This window comes from Astyanax mexicanus, chromosome 6 (genome assembly GCF_023375975.1).
Source record: "Astyanax mexicanus isolate ESR-SI-001 chromosome 6, AstMex3_surface, whole genome shotgun sequence".
Lineage (NCBI taxonomy): Eukaryota > Metazoa > Chordata > Actinopteri > Characiformes > Acestrorhamphidae > Astyanax > Astyanax mexicanus.
Window position 1 is genome coordinate 7,451,443 of NC_064413.1, and position 23,427 is coordinate 7,474,869.

The 23,427-nt window shown below is 40.0% G+C and overlaps 1 protein-coding gene across 6 annotated transcripts in view; it reads right to left on the bottom strand.

The window, feature by feature from the left end:
* LOC103043141 (glutamate receptor ionotropic, NMDA 2D) overlaps positions 1-23,427 on the bottom strand; it is a 205,101-nt gene that overhangs the window by 104,176 nt on the left and 77,498 nt on the right. For all 6 annotated transcript variants that reach the window (XR_007439541.1, XR_007439542.1, XR_007439540.1 and 3 more), the window contains one exon: positions 3,168-3,373. Coding sequence is in view for 3 of the 6 variants with exons in the window: in XM_049480394.1 (XP_049336351.1) it covers positions 3,168-3,373 (206 nt within the window). In the remaining 3 variants the exon portion in view is untranslated. The remainder of the gene's footprint in view (positions 1-3,167; positions 3,374-23,427) is intronic.

Sequence of the window (23,427 nt, forward strand, 5' to 3'; positions counted from 1 at the left end):
GGTGCAATAATGTGCAATTAATGAAGATTGGCCACCAGGCTGCTCCAATTTAGCCATGATGAAACCTCCCACACTAAAATGACAGGAGTTTCAGCTTGGTTGTCCAACCCCTGTATATTGTCGAAAAAGAAAATTTGCAATGTAAAATTGTTCCAATTGTGCACGGTGTGATTTGATGATTATCTAGTGGTTATCTAGATGTTGGCTTACCTTGGTCTTCATAACAACATTTGCACAACCCCCTTACCCCCCTTAAATAAAATGTCAGGAGCCGCCACTTTTGGGAAGAAAAACGCTGAGAGAGTAGCGTATTTGACACACCGATTTAAACGCACGTACAAGCTTCTGGAAAGCGTTTCAGTTTGGATGATTTTGAGCTCATAGAGCTGGTGTAGCTCCTTCATTCCATTCCTAGAAGGAACGGAGGAACGAGTTTTCACTTAACTTTACTGCACAGCTCACAAAATGTATGATATTAATAATTACTTCCAAGGACCAAGAGGGAGCGAGGGGGGTAAAAAATGAAGAAAGAGAGGCGGTGCAAGGGTGAGAGATATATAAAGAGAGAGAGAGAGACAAAGAGAGAGAGAGAGAGAGGGTGTGAGTGAGAGAGTTACAGTCTAATCAGTCTGACAGAGTGGGAGGAAGAATAATGAGATGGAGACGGAGGAAAGCGAGAAGCAGAAAGCACGGCTAAGCATCGCACTCTGCTTTACCCAACCTTCAGCAGAGTGTAATGAAACAGCAGTGAGAGCTGGTGAGCGCACACACACACTCTCTCTCTCTCACACACGCACTATGACACACACACACAAACGCAGGGCCGTGTGTGTATGAGCGCAGTGCGGCTGTATCCATATGAGACACATTAATACCTCCAGCGCTCCAGCAGATTGACAGGCTACACGATGAGGGAGTGTGGGTAGAGATGGCCAAAAGGCATAAAAATAAAAATGAGTAGGAGAACGAGGGAGCGGGAGTGACAGATCGATGGAAAAACAGCAGCGGTCAACGTAGCCCCAGGACCACCGCAGCCTCGGCTGGGCCTAACCTGGCACAGACGGCAAGAAACAGAACAGGAAGGAAATGAAAGAATGTGACAAATGCTGTTAGAACAGAGATCTTCCCCCAGCTCTGGCCTGAGACGGGGGGATGAGAGGATGCAGCGGAGGAGAGAGCGCTCCAGGTCCCTCAGCCTAACCTGCTAGAAATGCTCTGAAAGCTCTGAACCTTTGAGGGAAGGACATTCAATGTTGATTTAAGTAGTTTTTACAACATCTAACATCTGAGTTCATGGGCCCTATTTTAGTGATCTATAGCGCACCAGGGAAATTGTGCAAATTGTGCAGCTGGATTTAGCGTGTGTCGATGTCTTTGGTAGATTTTAAGGGCACAGAAAATATGTCTTATGTGGCTCCAAACGCACAAAAGGTATGTACTAATTGTCTTAATTAACCAAGGGTGTGTGAAGTGTGGATGACCTTATTTAATTGTAAAATGGTTGTGTTCCCCCACCAATAACAGTGTGTAGTTTTGCCAACAAGGGCTATCTTCCCATGGGTATTCAGTTAATAGCCAAAAAAAAAGAATAAGTAGTGGAGTTTTATCACTACAACTTATCCCAAAGAAGTTCAGTACAACTCATCCCAAAGGATTTTAGTAGAGCTTCATCACTACGACTCATCCCAAAGAAGTTCAGTACAACTCATCCCAAATAATTTTAGTAGAGCTTATCAATACAACTCATCCCAAAGTAGTGCAACAAAACTCATCCCAAAGGATTTCAGTAGAGCTTAATCACTACAACTCATCCCGAAGGATTTCAGTACAGGTTTATCACTACAACTCATCCAAAAGGAGTTCAGTAGCGCCTCATCACTAAAACTCATCCTAAAGGATTTTAGAGCTTTATCACTACAACTCCTTAAAAAAAAAATCAGTACAACTCATCACAATGGAGTTCAGCAAAGCTTTATCACTACAAATCCTTCCAAAGAAGTATAATAGAGCTTTATCACTACAACTCATCCCAAAAGAGTTCAGTGGAGTTGTATCACTGCAACTCATCCCACAAGATTTTGGTAGCACCTTATCATTACAACACATCTCAAAGAAGTTCAGTACAACTCATCCCAAAGGACTTCAGTGGAGCCTTATCTCTGCAACTCATCCCAAAGGATGTTAGTAGCACTTTATCATTACAACACATCTCAAAGAAGTTCAGTTCAACTCATCCCAATGGGGGTCAGTGAAGCTTTATCACCACAACACATCCCAAAGGATTTTAGTAGAGATTCATCACTACAACTCATCCCAAAGGAGTTTAGTAAAGCTTATCAATACAACTCATCCCAAAGTAGTGCAACAACACCCATCCCAAAGGATTTCAATAGAGCTTTATTACTACAACTCATCCCAAAGGGGTTCAGCAGTACTTCATCACTACAACTCATCCCAAAGGAGTTCAGTAGCGCCTTCTTACTAAATCTCATCCTAAAGGATTTTAGAGCTTTATCACTACAACTCCTTTAAAAAAATAAATCAGTACAACTCATCCCAAAGGAGTTCAGCAGCACTTTATCACTACAACTCATCCCAAAATTGTTCAGCAGAGTTTTATCAATACAACTTCTTCCAAAGGAGTATAATAGAGCTTTATCACTACAACTCATCCCAAAAGAGTTCAGTGGAGTTGTATCACTGCAACTCATCCCACAAGATTTAGGTAGCACTTTATCACTACAACACATCTCAAAGAAGTTTAGTACAACTCATCCCAAAGGTGTTCACTAGAGCTTTATCACTACAACTCATCCCAAAGGAGTTCAGTAGAGCTTTATCAATACAACTCAACCCAAAAGAGTTTAGTAGAGCTTTATCACTACAACTCATCCGAATGGATGTTAGTAGAGCATTATCAATACAACTCATCCCAAAGAAGTTTAGTACAACTCATCCCAAAGGTGTTCACTAGAGCTTTATCTCTACAACTCATCAGCTGAGCAGATCTATCTACAATAATGATGCTGCTGTAGTAATAATCAGTGCAGTGCTGGTGTAAAATAAAGCTATATTCTGTTTTTATATACATCTTTCAGCTGCTCATCAGGCCCTAGAGCAGCTCTAAGGTAAGAGATGAGTGAGAGCAGGATAACAGAGACACTGACGTGGCATTGAGGGGTCGTCTGCAGGGCACGGAATCCCTGATGCAGGTCCCGGAGGCGGGATCAGCCAGCTCCACGATGACGAAGGGACGCTCCTCTAGGGTCACCACCCTCAGGTGCTGAGCGTCGTCTGGCGGCTGCAGGAAGGGGCCGTAGCGAGACCAGGCGGGATATCTCAGACGAAGCACTCCATTCTCCCACCATCCTACCTGAGACCACACACAAACACACACAGAGAACAGTGAGAGGGTGAGGAACAGGCATTCGGTACTCGAGGAAGGCATGTATGGAAATAGAAATAGAAACAGCTCAAGACCAGCTTTTGCTGGTTGTTGGTTTTAGATGATCTAAGCTTGAAGTGTTTGATGGTCAAGGTGGTTAAAAAAAAAAGCTGGTCATCCCGATAAAGATATACTCTATAATTCTATAATGTTTACCACAGTTAACATCCTCCAAATATATTGGAACAGTGAGGCCGATCCATTTATTTCTGCTGTAGATGAAAAACTGTTGGGTTTGATATTAAAAAATTAATATAAGACAAAATATCAACATTTCAGTTTTTATTTCCAGGTATCTGAATCTGATACACAGCTCACCTTTTTTCTCGCAGCACCTGTGCAACAAGACCAGTCGTGAAATTTCTTCTATTCTACTAAATATTTCACAGCCAACTGTCAGTGATATCATAAAGTGCTCTAGTGAAAACTAAAATTAGATTAAAGTATACTAAGCATTATTATGCTATAGTACACTAAAGTGTACTTGTAGTCACATTATTAATCAGTATATTTAAAGAGCTAAAAAGCTAAAATAGAACAACTTTTTTTTACTTATTATACTTTAATTGTATTAAAATAGTACAAAAGTCTTACTTAAACTGCGCTAAGTGTACTTAACTGTACTAAAATGTAAATATTTTAAATATAAATATAAATATACTTAACATTTAAACATTTTACTACTTCATGAATGTAACCCCATATTTTAAATATGCTTACAGTAAAATTATAATATATTTAATGATTATTACAACTGTATCACTATTATACACCAGGTATATTAGAAATGTACTAAGAATTGATGTTAAGTATATGTGATCTATTTACATTAGAGTACAAATATGCTTCTTGTTCCAGTCTTTTGTAAACAGCACACTTGAAGTATACTTTGTTGGGTATAAAAATATAATTTAATATACTGTACTATCATTTTTAGTGTTTTTATTTGACATTTAAATGTGTTATTTAACACTGTATCCTATAATTTACTTATATTTATATATCCCTAATTATAATTACAGAGCATTGAAATACATTTTAACCAAGTTATATTAATGTAATACCTAAATATTTTTTTAAACATTTTACCAACGTAATGTAATTTAATTTACTTTCTAAAAAGTTACACAATACATTGTACTTTAAGTGAACTACTGTAACTGTAACAGTTGTTTTTTAAAAGTTGTTTGTTAAAAATGTACGAAAGTATATTTACAAATAAATATTTTAGAAATATACTGACTGAATTACATTAAACTAAAAGTGTACTTCATTGTAGTCTATTTTTTTAAATACACTATATTGTACTTTTGATGAAAGCATAATATTAATTTACTTTTAATATATTTAAAGTAAGCACATAAATCTCGTAGTATATTTACAGCATACTTATACATTTCTCAATATTTGTAAGTACAATTAAGTATATATTTTTTTACTAGAGTGGAAGCGACTGGAAATGATGGTGTCTACTGACCCCACCCACTCTGACATGTACACTTTATTTATTCAAGAGCAACAAATGCCCATTCTTAGTGAGGTCAAACAGTTAAATATCAGGGTCAAAAGGTGAGACTAAGGGCCCTATTTTAGTGATCTATTGCCCACCAGTCAATTGCAAATTACTCAGCTGAATTTAAGCGAGGCGTGTGTCTTTGGTATCATGACTTTGGCACGTTAATATTTTAACAGCACAGTGCTTTTACTCAGCAGAGGATACTGATCTGTTTTTTCTCAATTCCCAATTACCCAACCCACTCATTAGGACTCCCCTATCACTAGTAATGCCCCAACACCAGGAGGGTGAAGATTTGCACACTCCTCCTCCTATACATGTGAAGTCAGTTGTCTTGTGCTGAGCGACATCACCCTTTGGAGTGATGTGAGGAGAGAGCGCCATCTACTGTACCCACTCAGAGAAAGGAAGGCCAATTGTACTATCTCAGGGCTCTGGTAGCCAATGGAAAGCTACATAAACTGGACACAAACCATTCTGTTTATTGTTGGCGCTCCTGCATGTCTATGATAGGTTTGGTTGGCTGACTGTTGGCTGTTGTCAGGGTTTTAATCAGTCAGTCATGCACCTGTATTTCCCACCACCAAGATAGAAACACCACCACTCTCATCAGTGTAGATTTATTCTTAAACTCCCGACAGTATTTTAACAGCACAGGCATAAGGCTTAAAAAAAAATAGACTTTGGATTTGGTGTAAGATAGCAAAGAGCAGGGTGTACGACAGGGCCTTTGTGACTTGACCTGTGGATCAAGTGTATTGTGTGTCTGAAGGACAGTTCCTGTTTTTCTCTAAACTACAAAATAAATTTTAAACAAAGGGAGGGCAGAGGTCACCTATCCCCTGTTAAATCTTACAAAGTATAAAAAAAAAATGAATGGCGTCACAAGAAGAAAAAAAATGGATTAATCACAACAATATTCGCAATTAATCTTCTATACTGGTCTTCTGCTTAAGACTTAAGCAATTAATAGTTATTATTTAAATGCAAACAAAAAAAGGAATGTAATATTGCCAAAATTATATTAGATTTACAGTATATTAGTGTTGATCGCTTAATAATAACTGTATTAATCACACCAATCTCTTTTGGGTGGAGCTGGACCTTGAGGACACAATTTTGTTCCACCTCATTGTCATGTGAATGACAATAAAGTCTCTTTGAATCTTAATATTCTGAGAACTGGGAACTGGGAACGACAGCAACTGGCTCTGTCAATGTAAAATAACAATAAGAGAGAGGGGTCAGCGGGTGCTGAGGAGCATAGTGTGCAGAGGTCACCAAGCAAAGTCAGAGTGCACCTGGCTCTTAAAGGGAATGGCAAATGACACGCTAATTGGTTTATTTTATGTTACGCCCAAAACACATCTATGATTAATTAAGAAACATAGTTTGTGCCTACTGTGTGTATTTTTTTTTGATGTTGAACAAGGCATACTTTTCCTGACGTTACAATAGCAAAGACACACTGACACACCCTAATTAAGCTGCACGGTGCTTCATTGACGATTTGCCTATGGATCTCTAAAATAGGGCCCAAAGTTTGTATAGCGACAAGTGTGGCATTTTTTTCTAAATTAAAAAAACTGATTTCCAACACAGGAAGGGCAGAGGTCACCTCCCACCTGTTAAATCCTAAAAAGTATAATAAAATAATGGTGTCAGCCAATAAAAAAAAAAAATAATCACAACAATATTCTTTGATTAATCGTGATTAATCCTCTTAAGACTTTTTTTTATACTTTTCCCGTCGTTACGATAGCAAAGACAAACTGACACGCCCTAAATTAATCTGAACAGTGCTTCATTGATAATTTTTCTATGGATCGCTAAAATAGGACCCAAACACAGTTTGTATAGCGACAAGTGTGGCATTTATCTCTAAATTAAAAAAAGATTTCCAACACAGGAATGGCAGAGGTCACCTCCCACCTGTTAAATCCTAAAAAGTATAAAAACTAATGGTGTCAGATGATAAAAAAAAAAAATGAAACAATCACAACATTATTCTGTGATTAATTGCGATTAATCCGCTTAAGACTTTTCTTAATACTTTTCCAGTCGTTACGATAGCAAAGACACACTGACACGCTCTAAATCAAGCTGCACAGTGCTTCATTGAGGATTTTTCTATGGATCGCTAAAATAGGACCCAAACACAGTTTGCATAGCGACAAGTGTGGTATTTATCTCTAAATTAAAAAAGGATTTTTTTAGGGCAAAGGTCACCTTCCACCTGTTAAATCCTAAAAAGTATAAAAACTAATGGTGTCAGACGATTAAAAAATTAATTAATCACAACTGTGATTAAATGTGATTAATTTTCTTTAAAAAGTTTTAACCCTCCTGTTATTTTTCGGGTCAAATTGACCCGTGGTAAAGTTTGAAGATCTGGGAAAATAGTTAAAAGTATTTTTTTTAGTATGGAACTTCTTCTGCTTGCCTTAATTAGTGTAATCAACATATAATATGGACATGTTTCATCTCACATATTTGCAACCACCAAAAACAAAATCTAAAACAAATTATTACATTATGTTTCAATGTTATGTCTTTCAAAAGTAATAAAGTTTTTTTAATGAAAAAAGTAGAGGTAAGGAACACTATTGCACTAAATATTAATAGAATAATTAGCAATGGAGTTAGTAATTAAATATTCACACTGCTTGTTAGGATTTTTTTGTTTCAGACATTTTTGAATAATTAAAAATTCACCGGGTCAAATCGACCTGGGAACACCATTGCTGCTCTGACAAATGAACATAATAGAAGGGTTAATACTTTCCCTGTCGTTATGATAGCGAAGACACATGGACACGCCCTAAAGTAAGCTGTACAGTGCTTCATTGACAATTTGTCAATGTGGCCCAAGTCCAGTCCTGCAATTTTCTCACTACTAAATATTCCACAGCCAACTGTCAGTGATATTATAAGACAGTGGAAAAATGGAATGACCATGGAATGGTCAAAATCCATCATCACGACAGACCTCAAACATGTGGTCTTCAGATTAGCTCAAGAAAGTAGAGTGTAAATAGCTACATAGATTGGGTTTCCATGGCCGAGCAGCTCAATCCCAGTCTTACTTTACCAAGCACAGCAATGCTGGTGAGTGGGTACTTTTGGTAATATATAGTATACTGTATGTCTCTACCAGCTTTTTAAATGCAGAAGCTCTAAAAAAAAAAAAGTCTAATTTGTTCTATTTAAAAAAATTGTGAGCATTTTGTTCTGTAATCTGTTCTGGTAAGTAAAGCTGAGTGTCTCATTTTCAGTGTGGCTGTAACATTAGTGAAGCTGTGGGTCAGAGAGGTGAGAGCTGAGCAGCAGAACGAGGGCTGATGGGGAGAGAATAGCGATTTCCCAGACAAAACAAAATAAAGCTTTCTTCTTCTCTACTGACTTTGTGTCATTAATTACTTAGGACTGCTAAAAAGTGGCTGTGAACTGTGTGGAAAAGTTGAAAAAGTGCTGGGTTTGCAGTTATCTTGTTAGCTAAAGAACCAACAGAGTCCCCGTACAGTGCTAGCGTTAAATCCCTCCTGAGTAGCTGCTATACGAGTGCCACAGGATTGATTTATTGAATATAGTGTGATGTATTCACTGTGGAATCTATTTGAGTGAAAATGTTCAGATGCACTACTTGGACAAATGTATTGTGACACCCACAGAAGCTTCTATGATAACACATTCTAAATCTATAGGTACTAATGTGAAACCGGGCTCTCTTTTGCAGCTTACTTACAGAAATAAAATAAATAAAAGAAAGCTAGGTCCAATGGTCTTCGTGGTAGAGCACAGTTACAGAAGCTCTTAAAGGGACAGTTTAACACCTTATACTGAATACTGGCCGTTACATATTCCCCCCCAGGCCATTTAAATGGTCATCCCCCCCCCCCATTGTAAGCATGTATGCAATACCAAAAACTTTAGGAAATCTTTGTATGTTCAAACAAACATAAAAAAGCAAATAAAGTTCTAATCAAGATATCCTCACAACCAAGCTTAGATGTTTACAATAAAATAAAATAAAATAAAAAGTATTCTCTTTTCAATTTATCATGCAGTCTTTATTCCACTGCCCCACGTTGGTTTTATCTCCCTTTAAACACACAACTATATACTAGTATTTTAATTGACACCACTACTAAAAATATAAATATAATTGCATTTTACATTTCTTACATTCATACTTTAATTTACATTTAAATATTCACTATACAAACTTATAATGTCTTAAGGTGAACAAGTGTGATTAATTGCAGTTAATCACAGAATATTTTCATGAATAATATTTGCGGTAATTTTTTTAATCGATTGACACCACTAATTAAAAGTACTGGTGTCTCCTTATTTAAAAAATCAGCTTAATCACAATTAATCCTCTATACTGTTCTTCCACTTAAGACTTTCATAATGGATATTTAAATGTAAATAAAATATGCATTGCATTTTATATTAGTGCTCATCACTTAAAAATAACTATTAATCACAAAATTATTCAGTTGTAGACATCATTCTGTAGATTAATATTTAAGGCATGAAAACAATTAAGGGACACATATTAAATTATGTAGTAAACAGTAAAAGAAAGTGTTTGTTCTCCACATTAATCTCCTGATCTAAACCTGATGAACTGAGATGGTGATTTGAGGTGACTTATTCAGGATGAGCTGGAGCTTCACAGCGTGAAGGAAAAGCAGCAACTATTGTTCAGCACCTCCAGAAACTCCTTCCTTCAAGACGCTGAGAAAACTCTTCCAGGTGACTCTCCCTCATGAAAACACTCTAACCCTAGATTAAAACACCAAGAGTGTGCAAATAATTCTGCATGTGTTCCTATATAGCTTTAATATAGTCTTCAATTTTAAATTTACAATGTTAAAAGTGATAAAAATAAAGAAATTCTCATTGAATAAGAAGAGGTGTATCCAAACTTTTGCCCGCTTTAATGTATTCAAGTTTCCAGATGATGCTGTCACTATGATCGGGAGATCGCTGGTTCGAATCCCGGTCATGTGGCTTGCCTTCAGCTGCTGGAGCCCTGGGAGAGCACAATTGACCTTGCTCTCTCTCTGGGTGGGTAGAGTGCGCTCTTTCCCCTCATCACTCCAAAGGGTGATGTTGATCAGCACAAGGCATCTGTGAGCTGATGTATCGGAACCGAGTCGCTGCGCTTTCCTCCGAGTGTTAGCGGTGTGATTCTACTCAGCAATGATGCATCAGTAGCAGCTCTAAAAGAAGTGGTGGCTGACAGTATCATTATCGAATGAGGCATGTGCTACATGTCTTCACCCTCCTGGTGTTGGGGCATTACTAAAGATAGGGGGAGTCCTAAAGAGTGGGTTGGATAATTGGTCTTGTAAATTTGTGAGAAAATAGGATACAAATTAGAAAACAAAAAGGTTTCCGGATGAATCGTAATTTAAAGATCTAAGTAATTAAAAGAGTTAGTAGTGCAGGACTGTGATCAGTGTTGGTGAGTCTGTAGAATGCATGGAACCAGTAAAAACAAGTGGCTACATCTCCTCAAGCTCTACAGTTGGGCTTTTATCGGAGGCGCATTTTCCCGAGGCGGACAGCCTGCGGAGAGGAAGAGGGACTATTTTCGCTAAGTGCCGGCCCATAGAGGAAAAGGTCACGCAGACACTCGAGGGCTTGATTTACTAAGAGTGCTATTAAGGCCAGCTCATTTGCTCGTGCAGACGGTAAAGAAAGCTCCCAATTCATCTCCGACGTGTTGCCGATCCGCTTACAATGAGTTCCGATTACGCCGGCGCTCGTTTGTATGTGTAACCGCTCACCTTTAAGCTTGATTTATTCATTCCCCGATCCGCAGTCTCAAAGGTCTGCGCAGACAAAGTGAGGACCCACAGCCTTGCGCACGGCTCCTCTTGATAAACAGGCCTGAAAAAAGAGTGACTTTCCCGAGAGACGTCCATTAGGGCCCAGATATATTTCACTCACTTTATAATTAGATAATAATTAGCCTTTTGTGTTTGCATAGCAAACAGCTGGATGGATGTTCTGTCATTTCTCCATACAGAGCTATAAGGGCCCGCGAGAGCTCCCTGCAGAACTAATTAGCTTTATTTAAGGGCTTTGAATGGCTGTTCCCCGAAATCCACAAAATCCAGACGAGAAACCACAAACCTAAAAGCAAATTTACATCTAAGACAACCAGAAATCTTTCATTAGCAGAAGTGGACCACAGAATTAGGACATACACATCCTAGATGGAAAAAAAAACCACACCATCAAAGAACTGAGATGACAGCTTCTTTTAAAGACGCTGCATACTATATTTCATTTCATGTACTATATCCTTTTCCACCCGCTTATACACAGATAAGCCATATCTACCATATCTCTATATTAAAACTACCTGCCTAATAAAGTGTGGAGTCCTGTGGATAAAAAAAAAAACCTTGTACGAAGACAAAACAATTTTTTTTAATGGCATTTTCACAATACATGATTTAAGCGCAGTTTCTAGTTGCCAACAGTTTTCCATTGATTGCCGTCAAAAAAAAAAACTCTGCTCGGAGGCAATCTCAGGTATCTCTCGCACAGTTGCATAGTGTGAACTACTGAAAAATGCTCACCAAGCAGTTGCAGATACCTGTCAGATATTTGGCATGCTAGAAATCTGACCCAGTCGGTGACTGGGAGTCATGAGCAGCAGCTACATACTGCCAATGGAATTACAGAGATAGAGAGAACCACTGGTACAAAAAACACACCCCCTGCATTACCAGAGGCCTTTATGAAGAGTCTAAACACTTTCTAGCCCCTGCTTCCCCCGATATATCATGCAATGACATAATAACTCTAGAGCAGGGGTGTCCAAACTACGGCCCACGGGCCATTTGCGGCCGTTTCCTTTTTTGGAGCAGCCCGCGAGGTATTTTAGAAATAGAATGAAAGTTGGCCCGCTGTTAAGCAGGTTTTTATAATGTGAGATTCAAAGTTTGAACGCTAGGTGCCAGAAACGGGCCAAAGAGTCGGAGAGGGTGCGCATTTCTAGCGCAGAAAAACGGGCCAAAGAGTCTCAAAGCGGAGAGAGTGCGCATTTCTAGCGCAGAAAAACGGGCCAAAGAGTCTAAAAGCGGAGAGAGTGTGCATTTCTAGCGCAGAAAACGGGGAAAACAAGTATAAAAGCGGAGAGGGTGCACATTTCTAGCGCAGAAAAACAGGCCAAAGAGTCTAAAAGCGGAGAGGGTGCGCATTTCTAGCGCAGAAAAACAGGCCAAAGAGTCTAAAAGCGGAGAGGGTGCGCATTTCTAGCACAGAAAAACGGGCCAAAGAGTCTAAAAGTTGCCGTAATTAAGGAGTTTAATATTAAGAGACATCATGAAATGAAACATCAATTTGAAAAATCTTAGTTTACACAACACTGTCAAAGATAAAGATAGTAAGTCAAGTAAAATGGTGTGTAAATGAAATAATCAGGAAAAAGTATTATTTAAAGTGGTATATTTCATTATTTGTTTTATTACAGAGTGTGGCCCGTGACTTATATATAAATATATTTCTCCTTCTGGCCCCCAACAAAAAAAGTTTGGACACCCCTGCTCTAGAGGGAATCCGTGAGTGAATCCTCTTTGAATGGGGTGATTGGAAATAAAAGCCTATAAAAAAATATATTAAGAATAATAATGAACTACTTCCACTTCTACAACAGCAAAGAATGTGTGCCTGTATATTTAAGTTTACCTACAGAAAACATATACAGTTTTATACAGTATAGCACTAGCATTACTGCTACTGTAAGCTGATTGGTTGGCAAGCAAGCTGATCCTGGAGATACAGGTAGAGCATGTTTAAAAGGCGTATAACTGGAGCTTAAAAGTATAAAAATGATGTCAGGATTAAAGTAAAATAAATGACAATAAAAGGACAGATATAATCTGAATCTAAAGTAGATATATAATGATAAATGAGAAAAGTGTGAATTTTTATTTTGCTAAAAACAGAGAAAAGTACCGTAGTACCGTGATGTGATAATTATTAGGGGTGAGTAAAATGGTTTTATTATCATCCACGATTTAAAAAAATGTTTACATTTGATATTATTGTGTAGGATATGATATGGCACACTCCTACAGTATTTTATAGATACCTCACTTTGCAGATTCTGATTCTTTGTAACACTTCTTGTTTTTTGGGCCGGGTAGGAAAGCAAAACGCTACAGAAATGAGCATCTCACAAGACGACTGCCTTAAAATGTCAGCTCCACCGATTAGGCATGAAAACCATTAGCCAGGTAACGAGTGGGCTAACACGATGAGATAACACCAGCAGGCGCTGCGTGCATGTCTGGGCCCTTCAAACTGTCAAGCTCTGGAATGCAGGTGCGCTACGAGTGTGTGTGTGTGTATGTGTGTGTGTGTGTGTGTTTGCTCATTACTCCCGGCGCTGCACGGCAGACGCTGCCTTTCCGGCTCCGCAGCCGTCATAGCGCTCAGATTTGCTGATGACACCGCAGCGGTGGGTCTTATCAGCGACGCCTGCGTATCACCACGCATCAGGGTGTGCAGCCCTTCCGTAAATCACACCCGCCCAAAAAATGGGTCAAACCAGTAGTCAGCAGGGAGTCGGAGTTTTGGGAGGGAAAGCGGAGAAGCCTGTGGGAACGACAGCTCTGAGCTTCCGAAGAGCGGGAGAAAAATCACGGAACACCATGCACTAAAACAACTTTTATAACAGAAACATCTGCATCAGGTTTCACTGCATCTGAAGAAGCAGAAAAACAAACACCCATGCATTCAACTGCATGCAGATTCATACTGGATCAAAATAACTACACAATTAATACTGTCAGGCTTTATAAACTACTCACAGTGCAGATTCATACTGGATCAAAATCACTACACAATCAATACTGTCAGACTCTATAAACTACTCAGTGCAGATTCCTACTGGATCAAAATCAGTACACAATCAACACTGTCAGACTGTATAAACTACTTAGTGCAGATTCACACTGGATCAAAATCACAACACAATGTTGTCAGACAGTGCAGATTCATACTGAACCAAAATCATTACACAATCAATACTGTCAGACTGTATAAACTACTAACAGTGCAGATTCATACTGGATCAAAATCATTACACAATTAATACTGTCAGACTCTATAAACTACTAACAGTGCAGATTCATACTGGATCCAAATCAATTCACATTTAATACTGTCAGACAGTGCAGATTTATATTGGATCAAAATCATTAAACAATTTATACTGTCAGACTGTATAAACTACTTACAGTGCAGATTCATACTGGATGAAAATCATTACACAATTAATACTGTCAGACTGTATAAACTACTAACAGTGCAGATTCATACTGGATCAAAATCACTACACAATTAATACTGTCAGACTGTATAAACTACTAACAGTGCAGATTCATACTGCATCAAAATAATAATTGCACAATTAATGATGTCAGGCTGTATGAACTAGTCACGGTGCAGATTCATACTGAATCAAAATCATTACACAATCAATACTGTCAGACTGTATAAACTACTCACAGTGCAGATTCATACTGAATAAAATGCATTACACATATATTACTGTCAAACTGTATAAACTACTAACAGCGCAGATTCGTACTGGATCAAAATCACTACACAATTAATAGTGTCAGACTGTATAAACTACTCACAGTGCAGATTCATACTGGATCAAAATCACTTCACCGCTATTAGTCAGACCATAAAACTACACACACTAAAGACTCATTCTGGATCAAAATCATTACACCACTATTAGTCAGACCATAAAACTACACACAGTGCAGATTCATACCGGTTCAAAATCATTACACCGTTCTTAGTCAGACCATAAAACTACACACACTAAAGACTCATACTGGATCAAAATCACTCCACACGTGTTACTGCCAGACTGTAAATGATAAAATAAATGAAATAAAAAGGTAAAAAGTAAAACAAAAAAAAAACAATAAATAAAAGGATGAATTGAATAAAATAAATTAAATACATAAAAAGTCTAAAAGGTAAAACAGAAAATTAGATGCATAAAAATTCTTTTCAAGAATTTCCCCCCGGGGATCAATAAAGTATCTATCTATCTATCTATCTATCTAAAAAGACAAAATATATAAAATAAATAAAATGTAAAAAAAAAAAAAACTAACTAAAAATAAAACAGTCACAGGCTGTCTGAAGGTGTTTCTAATAATTTAGTGACACCAGCGAGCTGAGTTTTAGAGTTTTAGAGTTTCCTGTAGTGAATTCCAGCTTGCTGGTGCTCTGTAGCTAAAAGCAGATTTTCCCAGTTCACTAAAACTAGAGCAGGTCTGATAATTACAATTTTTTTATAGAAATCCTGAAGGAGATATAAGACGGCACGCATTTCTGGTTATTAGAATAAGCAGCAGTGTAACTCAGCGGCGTCAATATCAATGAGTAGAACTCTCTCAGCGCTCACAGCGCTCACTGTTCATTGTGAGAAGCACGTATTTTGCATTTCTTTAGGGGACACAATGGGAGTATCCGAGCAGGCCGAGTTCCCTGGCCTTGGGTTGAGGCCCCGACACATTCGGGCCGTGGCTATCAGCAGAGCTGCAGCTCTCGGCTCAATCCCCACGGAGCCATTCAGCAGCTGCAGACACTGAAAAGCCTCTTCGCTGTATTACATATCCCTCACAGCTGAGACGTGTGCTCAGTACACAGGTGCATCTGTGTGGGGGAAAGTGTGTGTGTGTGTGTGTGTGTGTGTGTGTAATTGGTAGGCAGCAGGCAGACTGGTAAAGGCAGCTTGGACGGTGAGGAAGAAGCACCTAATTGAAAGGGAAATAGTAGCGGTGAGCAGGCTGCTTCCTATAGGCAGGGGCTGTTTAGCTTAGCCCACTTAAACCCACTTTGTTGCCTATAGCTTAAGCTTTAGGATTGTGAAATGTGTTTGTGACAGATGGAGTCAGGCATGGGGTACCAGGAATACATCATAGAGGGCATTACCACCCACAGTGAACAGCGCAGTGGGTGGAAATGATGGTGACCAGCAGCATCTGGCTAGAATTGTCCATGTAAACAGATAAGCAACTCTGGCAGAAATCACACCCACATTCAGTGCAGTAGATTCCGCATTTATTACTGTCAGACATGTGGGGGCTCCAAGTGGTACAGTGGGCTAAGCACCGCCACTGCGATTGGGAGATTGCTGGTTCGAATCCCGTTCATATAGCTTGCCATCAACTGCTGGAGCCCTGAAAGAGCACAATTGGCTTTGCTCTCTCTCTCTCTCTGGGTGGGTAGATGGTGCTCTCTCCCCACATCACTCCAAAGGGTGATGCTGATCAGCACAAGGTTGCATCTGTGAGCTGATGTATCTGAACCGAGTCACTGCGCTTTCCTCCGAGCGCACTGTGCATCAGCAGCAGTTAGAAAAGAAGTGGCGGCTGACTTCACATGTATCAAAGGAAGCATGTGTTAGTCTTCACCCTCCCGGTGTGGGGCATCACTAGTGATAGGGGGAGTCCTGATAAATAATATATAAATAAAATAAATAATAAACAAGTCTTTGTAAACTTGGGAGAAAATGGGATAAAAATATGAAAAAAATACACTGTTGTTCACTGGCCTCTGGTTCTAAGGGCGTTTTCACACCAGCACTATTTGGTCCAGTTAAAACTGACTTGTATCGTTTGTTTGTATCCTATTTGTATCCACTATTTCACTATCACTACATGCAGTTGCACAACTTCGTTTGCTACGTGTACTTCTGTTGAAAACACTGTTTAACCCTTGTGTGGTGTTCAGGTCTGTGGGACCCTTTTTCATTTTTCATCAAATGATGCTAAAAAAATATTTTTTCTAACTCAAACTCATTGGCATTGGCTCATTTTTTGTGAAAAACATATATCAAAACACATTTTCGATAAACACACACTGTACACCCCCCCCTACACATTTCTACTCATATCTTGAGTTTAATTCATTTTCTTTTACATTTTATTTAAAAACTAATAAAAAAAGAGTAGCACTTTTTGAAAGAAATGTAACATAAGAAAGGTAAAGGGCAAATATTAACCATGTAAGCTGTTTATATTGCTTGCAATTTAGGTGAAACAAGCATATGTAAAGCATTTTAATGTAAAATTGCTTATTTTTTCTGAATTAAATACAAGTAACAAAGTAAACGAGTAACAAAAATATGAACACTAAAGCAGATTTTATCTGCACAGATATACGCGCTGGAATACAGAATCTTCTTCCTGTATTTACTTTCTTTTTCCGATGCCAGACAGCTCTGACCAATCAGAGGAGACAATGTGCTTACGTGGTTTATTGGTGCGCATTTTGGTGCGTTAAGGTTTATGTGCATGTGTGAAACCAAACCAAACAGAGGGAGAAACGCTCCAAAACTACCTAACTCTAGCACAGAGCCCCAAACATAGAAACATAATCGCCAACCACTTCTCCATAGCACAGCGCAGAACATATCAACATTTCTCAGCAAGTGTCTCTCCTGTCTGTCTGTTTACCTGACCGCCTGCCTGTCACCTTCACATCTCTGCTGCATCCTCCTGTCATCAACCTGTCTCCTCAGGTCACTCCAACTGTCTGTGTCTCCCCTCGCTCACCTGCCCACTCCAGTAGTTAACTTGGAATCAGCTTCTCCGGCTCCGAGACCTTATGAGTGAGGAGAGTTGCAGGATGCTTAGTTTTGCAAAGTCCAGAGCTTAGAGCTTCATACTGGATATTAATGTTATTAGAGCTTCATACTGGATATTAATGTTATTAGAGCTTCATTCTGAATATTAATGTAATTAAAGCTTCATTCTGGATATTAATGTTAATATTAGAGCTTCATTCTGAATATTAATGTTATAAGAGTTTTATTCTGGATATTAATGTTATGAGAACTTTATTCTGGATACTAATGTTATTATTAATTCTGGATATTAATATTATTATTAATTCTGGATATTAATGTAACACATAGATGGTGTATCCCCCTCCAGTGAATTGTACAGCTCTCTCTCTCTCTGATCCCGTTTCCTGCAGCGTATCAGTAGCAGGGAAGGCAGAGTAACTCTGGGCCGTGTCGGAGCGTGGGCCTGCAGAATCTGCTCGGAATGGAGTGAGAGGAGAGCTGTGGAGCGTGCAGACGGGGGCTGCCGGGTGCTGATCAAACGAGTCTCCCTGGGGGGGCAGGGGACTAATGCTTTCATGGGGCGAGGCACAAACACGCTTGTATGACACCCCCGTCCCTCTGAACAGCCCTCGGAGGGCCGGTGACAGCAGGGATAAAATAGGACACGCTTAACACAGAGGGTCTCTTACAAAACCAACACCGACAGTCTGAACACACACAGACCTGATCTGCAAGAACTGAACCCACACACAGCGACACACAACCAAACCCTCCCTCACTGCTAGGAAGGTTAATGAACAAACATTGAATAAATGAATGAATGAATGAATGAATAGGTGTGGCTAAAGTAATGTAGGATTGATGGCTCTGGATAAACTTCTGTACTATAAATGGGTGGGGCTAAAATGCTGTAGAATAAATAGGTGGGACAATACTACTTTAGGGAATGGATGTGGCTAAACTTCTGTACTATGAATAACTTAGGATAAACTGCTGTAGGCGAAATGGGTGGAGTTAACCTGATGTAAGATGAATGGGTGGAGTTAAACTGATGTAAGATAAATGGGCAAAGTTAAACTGCTGTAAGATAAAGGGGCAGAGTTAAACTGCTGCAAGATGAATAAGCATAGCTACACTGTTGTACAATGAATGAGTGGAGCTAAACTGCTGTAGAATGAATGGGTGGGGCTAAATTGTTCTAGGCTGACTGGGCAGGGCTAAACAGCTATAGGCTCTATGGGTGGGGCTAAAATGCTGTTGGATGAATGGATGTGGCTAAACTTTGAATAACTGGGATTAAACTGCTGTACTATGAACGTGTACTATGAATGAGAAGGGCTAAATGGGTGAAGCTAAACTGTTGTATGCTGAATGGGTGGGGCTAAACTGCTGTAATATGTTTGGTTGGAGCTAGACTGCTGTAGCTGTAAACTGAATGGCTGGCGCTAAACTGCTGTAGGCTGAAGGAGTGGAACCAAACTGCTGTCGAAAAAAATGTGTGTGGCTAAACTGCTGTAATCTGAATGAGTGGAGCTATACTGCTGCAGGATGAATGAAAGGAAATTCAAAGATGTAGAATAAATGGTTGGGGTTAAACTCCTGTAGGGGGTGTTAAAAATGTATATTTAGAGTCAGGGCTCACATCAACTCTGCTTTTCACAGGAACGATTAACGACTGAAAAGTTTTTACCAAACACAAGAGAAGGAAAGTGTCTCCTGACGGCTCATCCTCGTTATCCACATTACGGAGCACCATTAACCAGTTTATGAGAATTAAGGAGACAGCACAGCCGCAGAGGTGCCAGAGCGCTGAGCCCCCGCAGTGGGGCCTTGCGGAACAGCTCTCCAGGCCAGGCAGGGAAGAAATCCAGCTCAGGGCAGCATCCCGTAACCCTCGGCCAGCTGTTGCGTCACCCGGTGTTGTTGCAGGGCCTGATATATTCAGAGCGTCTTTGACAATCTCGAGACTGCGACAGGCTGTCGGCTGGAGGGCCAAATTGCTCTTTTTGCCAACTAGTCTGTAACAAATACCTCAAATCAGAGCCAGACATGAGCCTTAAGTGGGTGGAGGAGAAAGGCACAGAGTGAGAAAGAAAGAACAAGAGATAGCGATAGAGAGAGAGAGAGAGAGGGAAAGCGAGAGACGAAGAGATTTTCCAGGCGGACTGCAGTCAGCCTGACGGCTAATGGTTGGTATCAATGATGAGCTCCTAGGCTGGAGACGAGAGAAGCTAAGCTGAGCTGACAGGGTTTCATGAACATCACTGAGCGATGGACGCGCAACCTCTCGGCATGCCTGAGGCCAACTGGTGCCACCATGCTCTTTCATTCCACCACAAGGCAGCTTTAGTTAGGCTCAGCATACCCTCCTGCCTTCAACCAGCTTAAACTGTAGACTGGATGGGTGAGGCTCAACAGCTGTAGGCTGAACTGTGTGGCTCAACTTCTGTAGACTGGATGGGTGGAGCTAAACTGCTGTGGACTAAATGGGTGGAGCTAAATTTCTGTAGACGGGATGGATTTAGCCGAATTGCTGTAGGCTGAATGAGGGGCTAAACTACTGTAGACTAAATGGGTGAGGCCAAAGTGTTCTAGACTAAATGGGTGGGGTTAAACTACTGTAGTCTGAATAGGTGGAGCTAAACTACTGTAGGCTAAATTGTGGGGATAAGCTACTGTTGGCGGAATGGGAAGGGCTAAACTACTGTAGACTAAATGGGTGAGGCCAAAGTGTTCTAGGCTAAATAGGTGGGGTTAAGCTACTGTAGTCTGAATAGGTGGAGCTAAACTACTGTAGGCTGAATTGTGGAGCTAAGCTACTCTTGTCTGAATAGGTGGGGCTAAACTACTGTAGACATAATGAGTGAGGCCAAAGTTTTGAAGGCTAAATGGGTGGGGTTAACCTCCTGTAGTCTGAATAGGTGGAGCTTGACCTACTGTTGTCTGAATTGTGGGGCTAAGATACTGTAGGCTGAATGGGTGGAGCTAAACTACTGTAGGCTGAATGGGTGGAGCTAAACTACTGTAGGCTGAATTGTGGGGCTAAGCTACTGTAGTCTGAATAGGTGGAGCTAGACCTACTGAAGTCTGAATTGTGGGGCTAAGCTACTGTAGCCTGAATGGGTTGAGCTAAACTACTGTAAGCTGAATGCACTAAGCAAAACTGCTGTAGGGGTGAATGGGTGGGGCTAAACTACTGTAGACTTAATGAGTGAGGCCAAAGTGTTGTAGGCTAAATGGGTGGGGTTAAACTCCTGTAGTCTGAATGGGTGGAGCTAAACTACTGTAGGCTGAATTGTGGAGCTAAGCTACTGTTGGCTGAATGGGAGGGGCTAAACTACTATAGTCTGAAATGTGGGGCTAAGCTACTGTAGCCTAAATGGGTTGAGCTAAACTGCTGTAGACTAAATTGTGGGGCTAAGCTACTGTAGGCTGAATGGGTGGAGCTAAACTACTGTAGGCTGAATTGTGGAGCTAAGCTACTGTTGGCTGAATGGGAGGGGCTAAACTACTATAGTCTGAAATGTGGGGCTAAGCTACTGTAGCCTAAATGGGTTGAGCTAAACTGCTGTAGGCTGAATGGGAGGGGCTAAACTACTATAGTCTGAAATGAGGGGCTAAGCTACTGTAGGCTGAATGGGTGGAGCTAAACTACTGTAGACTGAATTGTGGAGCTAAGCTACTGTTGGCTGAATTGGAGGGGCTAAACTACTATAGTCTGAAATGTGGGGCTAAGCTACTGTAGCCTAAATGGGTTGAGCTAAACTGCTGTAGGCTGAATGGGAGGGGCTAAACTACTATAGTCTGAAATGAGGGGCTAAGCTACTGTAGCCTAAATGGGTTGAGCTAAACTGCTGTAGGCTGAATGTGTGAAGCTAAACTACTGATGGCTGAATGGGTGTGGCTACATGTTTATGACATCACCAATACGCACCAAAGGCAGTTTGGGTGTATGTATGGTCTGCATGAGCCAGTCTCTTTTATTTAAACCTGAAAAAGCATGGAGAGTGTGAAGCATCACGTCTGTAAACTCGGGCGACGTACAAATTGGCCGTAGCTTTTCCATCAGTGGAAGGCAAACCTTCTGTCTCCAGCGCTATCTCATAAATGGATCTATGTAAATGTGTGTTGATGCCAGGAGTTATTCAGCGCGCGTGATTAAATTCCACATTTGGAGTGGATATTGTATTTGTTTTTCTTCGCCGCGGTGGCAGAACTGTAAAGGCATGGTGCGCGTTCGCTCGCTGCTTATTTCCGTCTCTCGGCCTGTCAGCGCGGTGGTGTGCTATATAACTTAATAATTCTGTTTTATGTTCCTGCGCTGAGTGACACTGCGGCACTTGTGACATTTTTTTCTTTTCCCCGGCTACAGTTATTATCACTGCCTTTGTCTCACGTCAGTAGTGCTCCGTGGGGGGTAAGAGATGCTGCATCCCAGGAGGCACCTGACACGCGACGGATGACTGCTATATTCGGCTCGCTGAGGCTTAAGGCCAAAGCGCCACTACTGTTCAGTGTGTTAAAAAAGTGAAGCAGATTTAGACCCTGTGAGGGACGACTTTTCTTACATTTGCATTTTTTTTCTACACTTTTACTTCAACCTCAGAGATAAAGCTGTATTTTAGGGGGATCATGGCACTCCCAAACTAACCCACTGACTGCAAACTCACACTAATCCCGACTAAAATGCTAATTCCAAACTCACACTAATCCTGACTAAAATGCTAATTCCAAACTCACACTAATCCCGACTAAAATACTAATACCAAACAAACACACTGATCCCAAACTAACACACTGATCCCAAACTAACACACTGACCACAAACTAACACTAATCCCAAACTAACACACTGATCCCAAACTAATACTAATCCCAAACTAACACACTGATCCCAAACTAACACACTGACCACAAACTAACACTAATCCAAAACTAACACACTGATCCCAAACTAATACTAATCCCAAACTAACACACTGATCCCAAACTAACACACTAAACACAAACTAACACTAATCCCAAACTAACTCTAATCCCAAACTAACGCACTGATCCCAAACCAACACACTGACCACAAACTAACACTAATCCCAAACTAACACTAATCCCAACTAAAATACTAATCCCAAATCAATGTGAATTCCAAACTAACAATAATTCCAACTAAAATACTAATCCCTAACTAACACACTGACCGCAAACTCACTTACACTAATCCCAACTAAAATACTAATCCCAAACTAACACACTGACCACAAAATAACACTAATCTCAAACTAACACACTGATCCCAAACTAACACACTGACCACAAACTAACACTAATCCCAAACTAACACACTGACCGCAAACTCACTTACACTAATCCTGACTAAAATACTAATCCCAAACTAACACACTGACCACAAACTTACTTACACTAATCATAAAATAACACTAATTCCAACTAAAATACTAATCCCCAACTAACACACTAACCACAAACTTACTTACACTAATCCCAACTAAAATACTATAGCCAAACTAACACACTGATCCCAAACTAATACTAATCCCAAACTAACACACTGATCCCAAACTAACACACTAAACACAAACTAACACTAATCCCAAACTAACTCTAATCCCAACTAAAATACTAATCCCAAACTAACGCACTGATCCCAAACCAACACACTGACCACAAACTAACACTAATCCCAAACTAACACTAATCCCAACTAAAATACTAATCCCAAATCAATGTGAATTCCAAACTAACAATAATTCCAACTAAAATACTAATCCCTAACTAACACACTGACCGCAAACTCACTTACACTAATCCCAA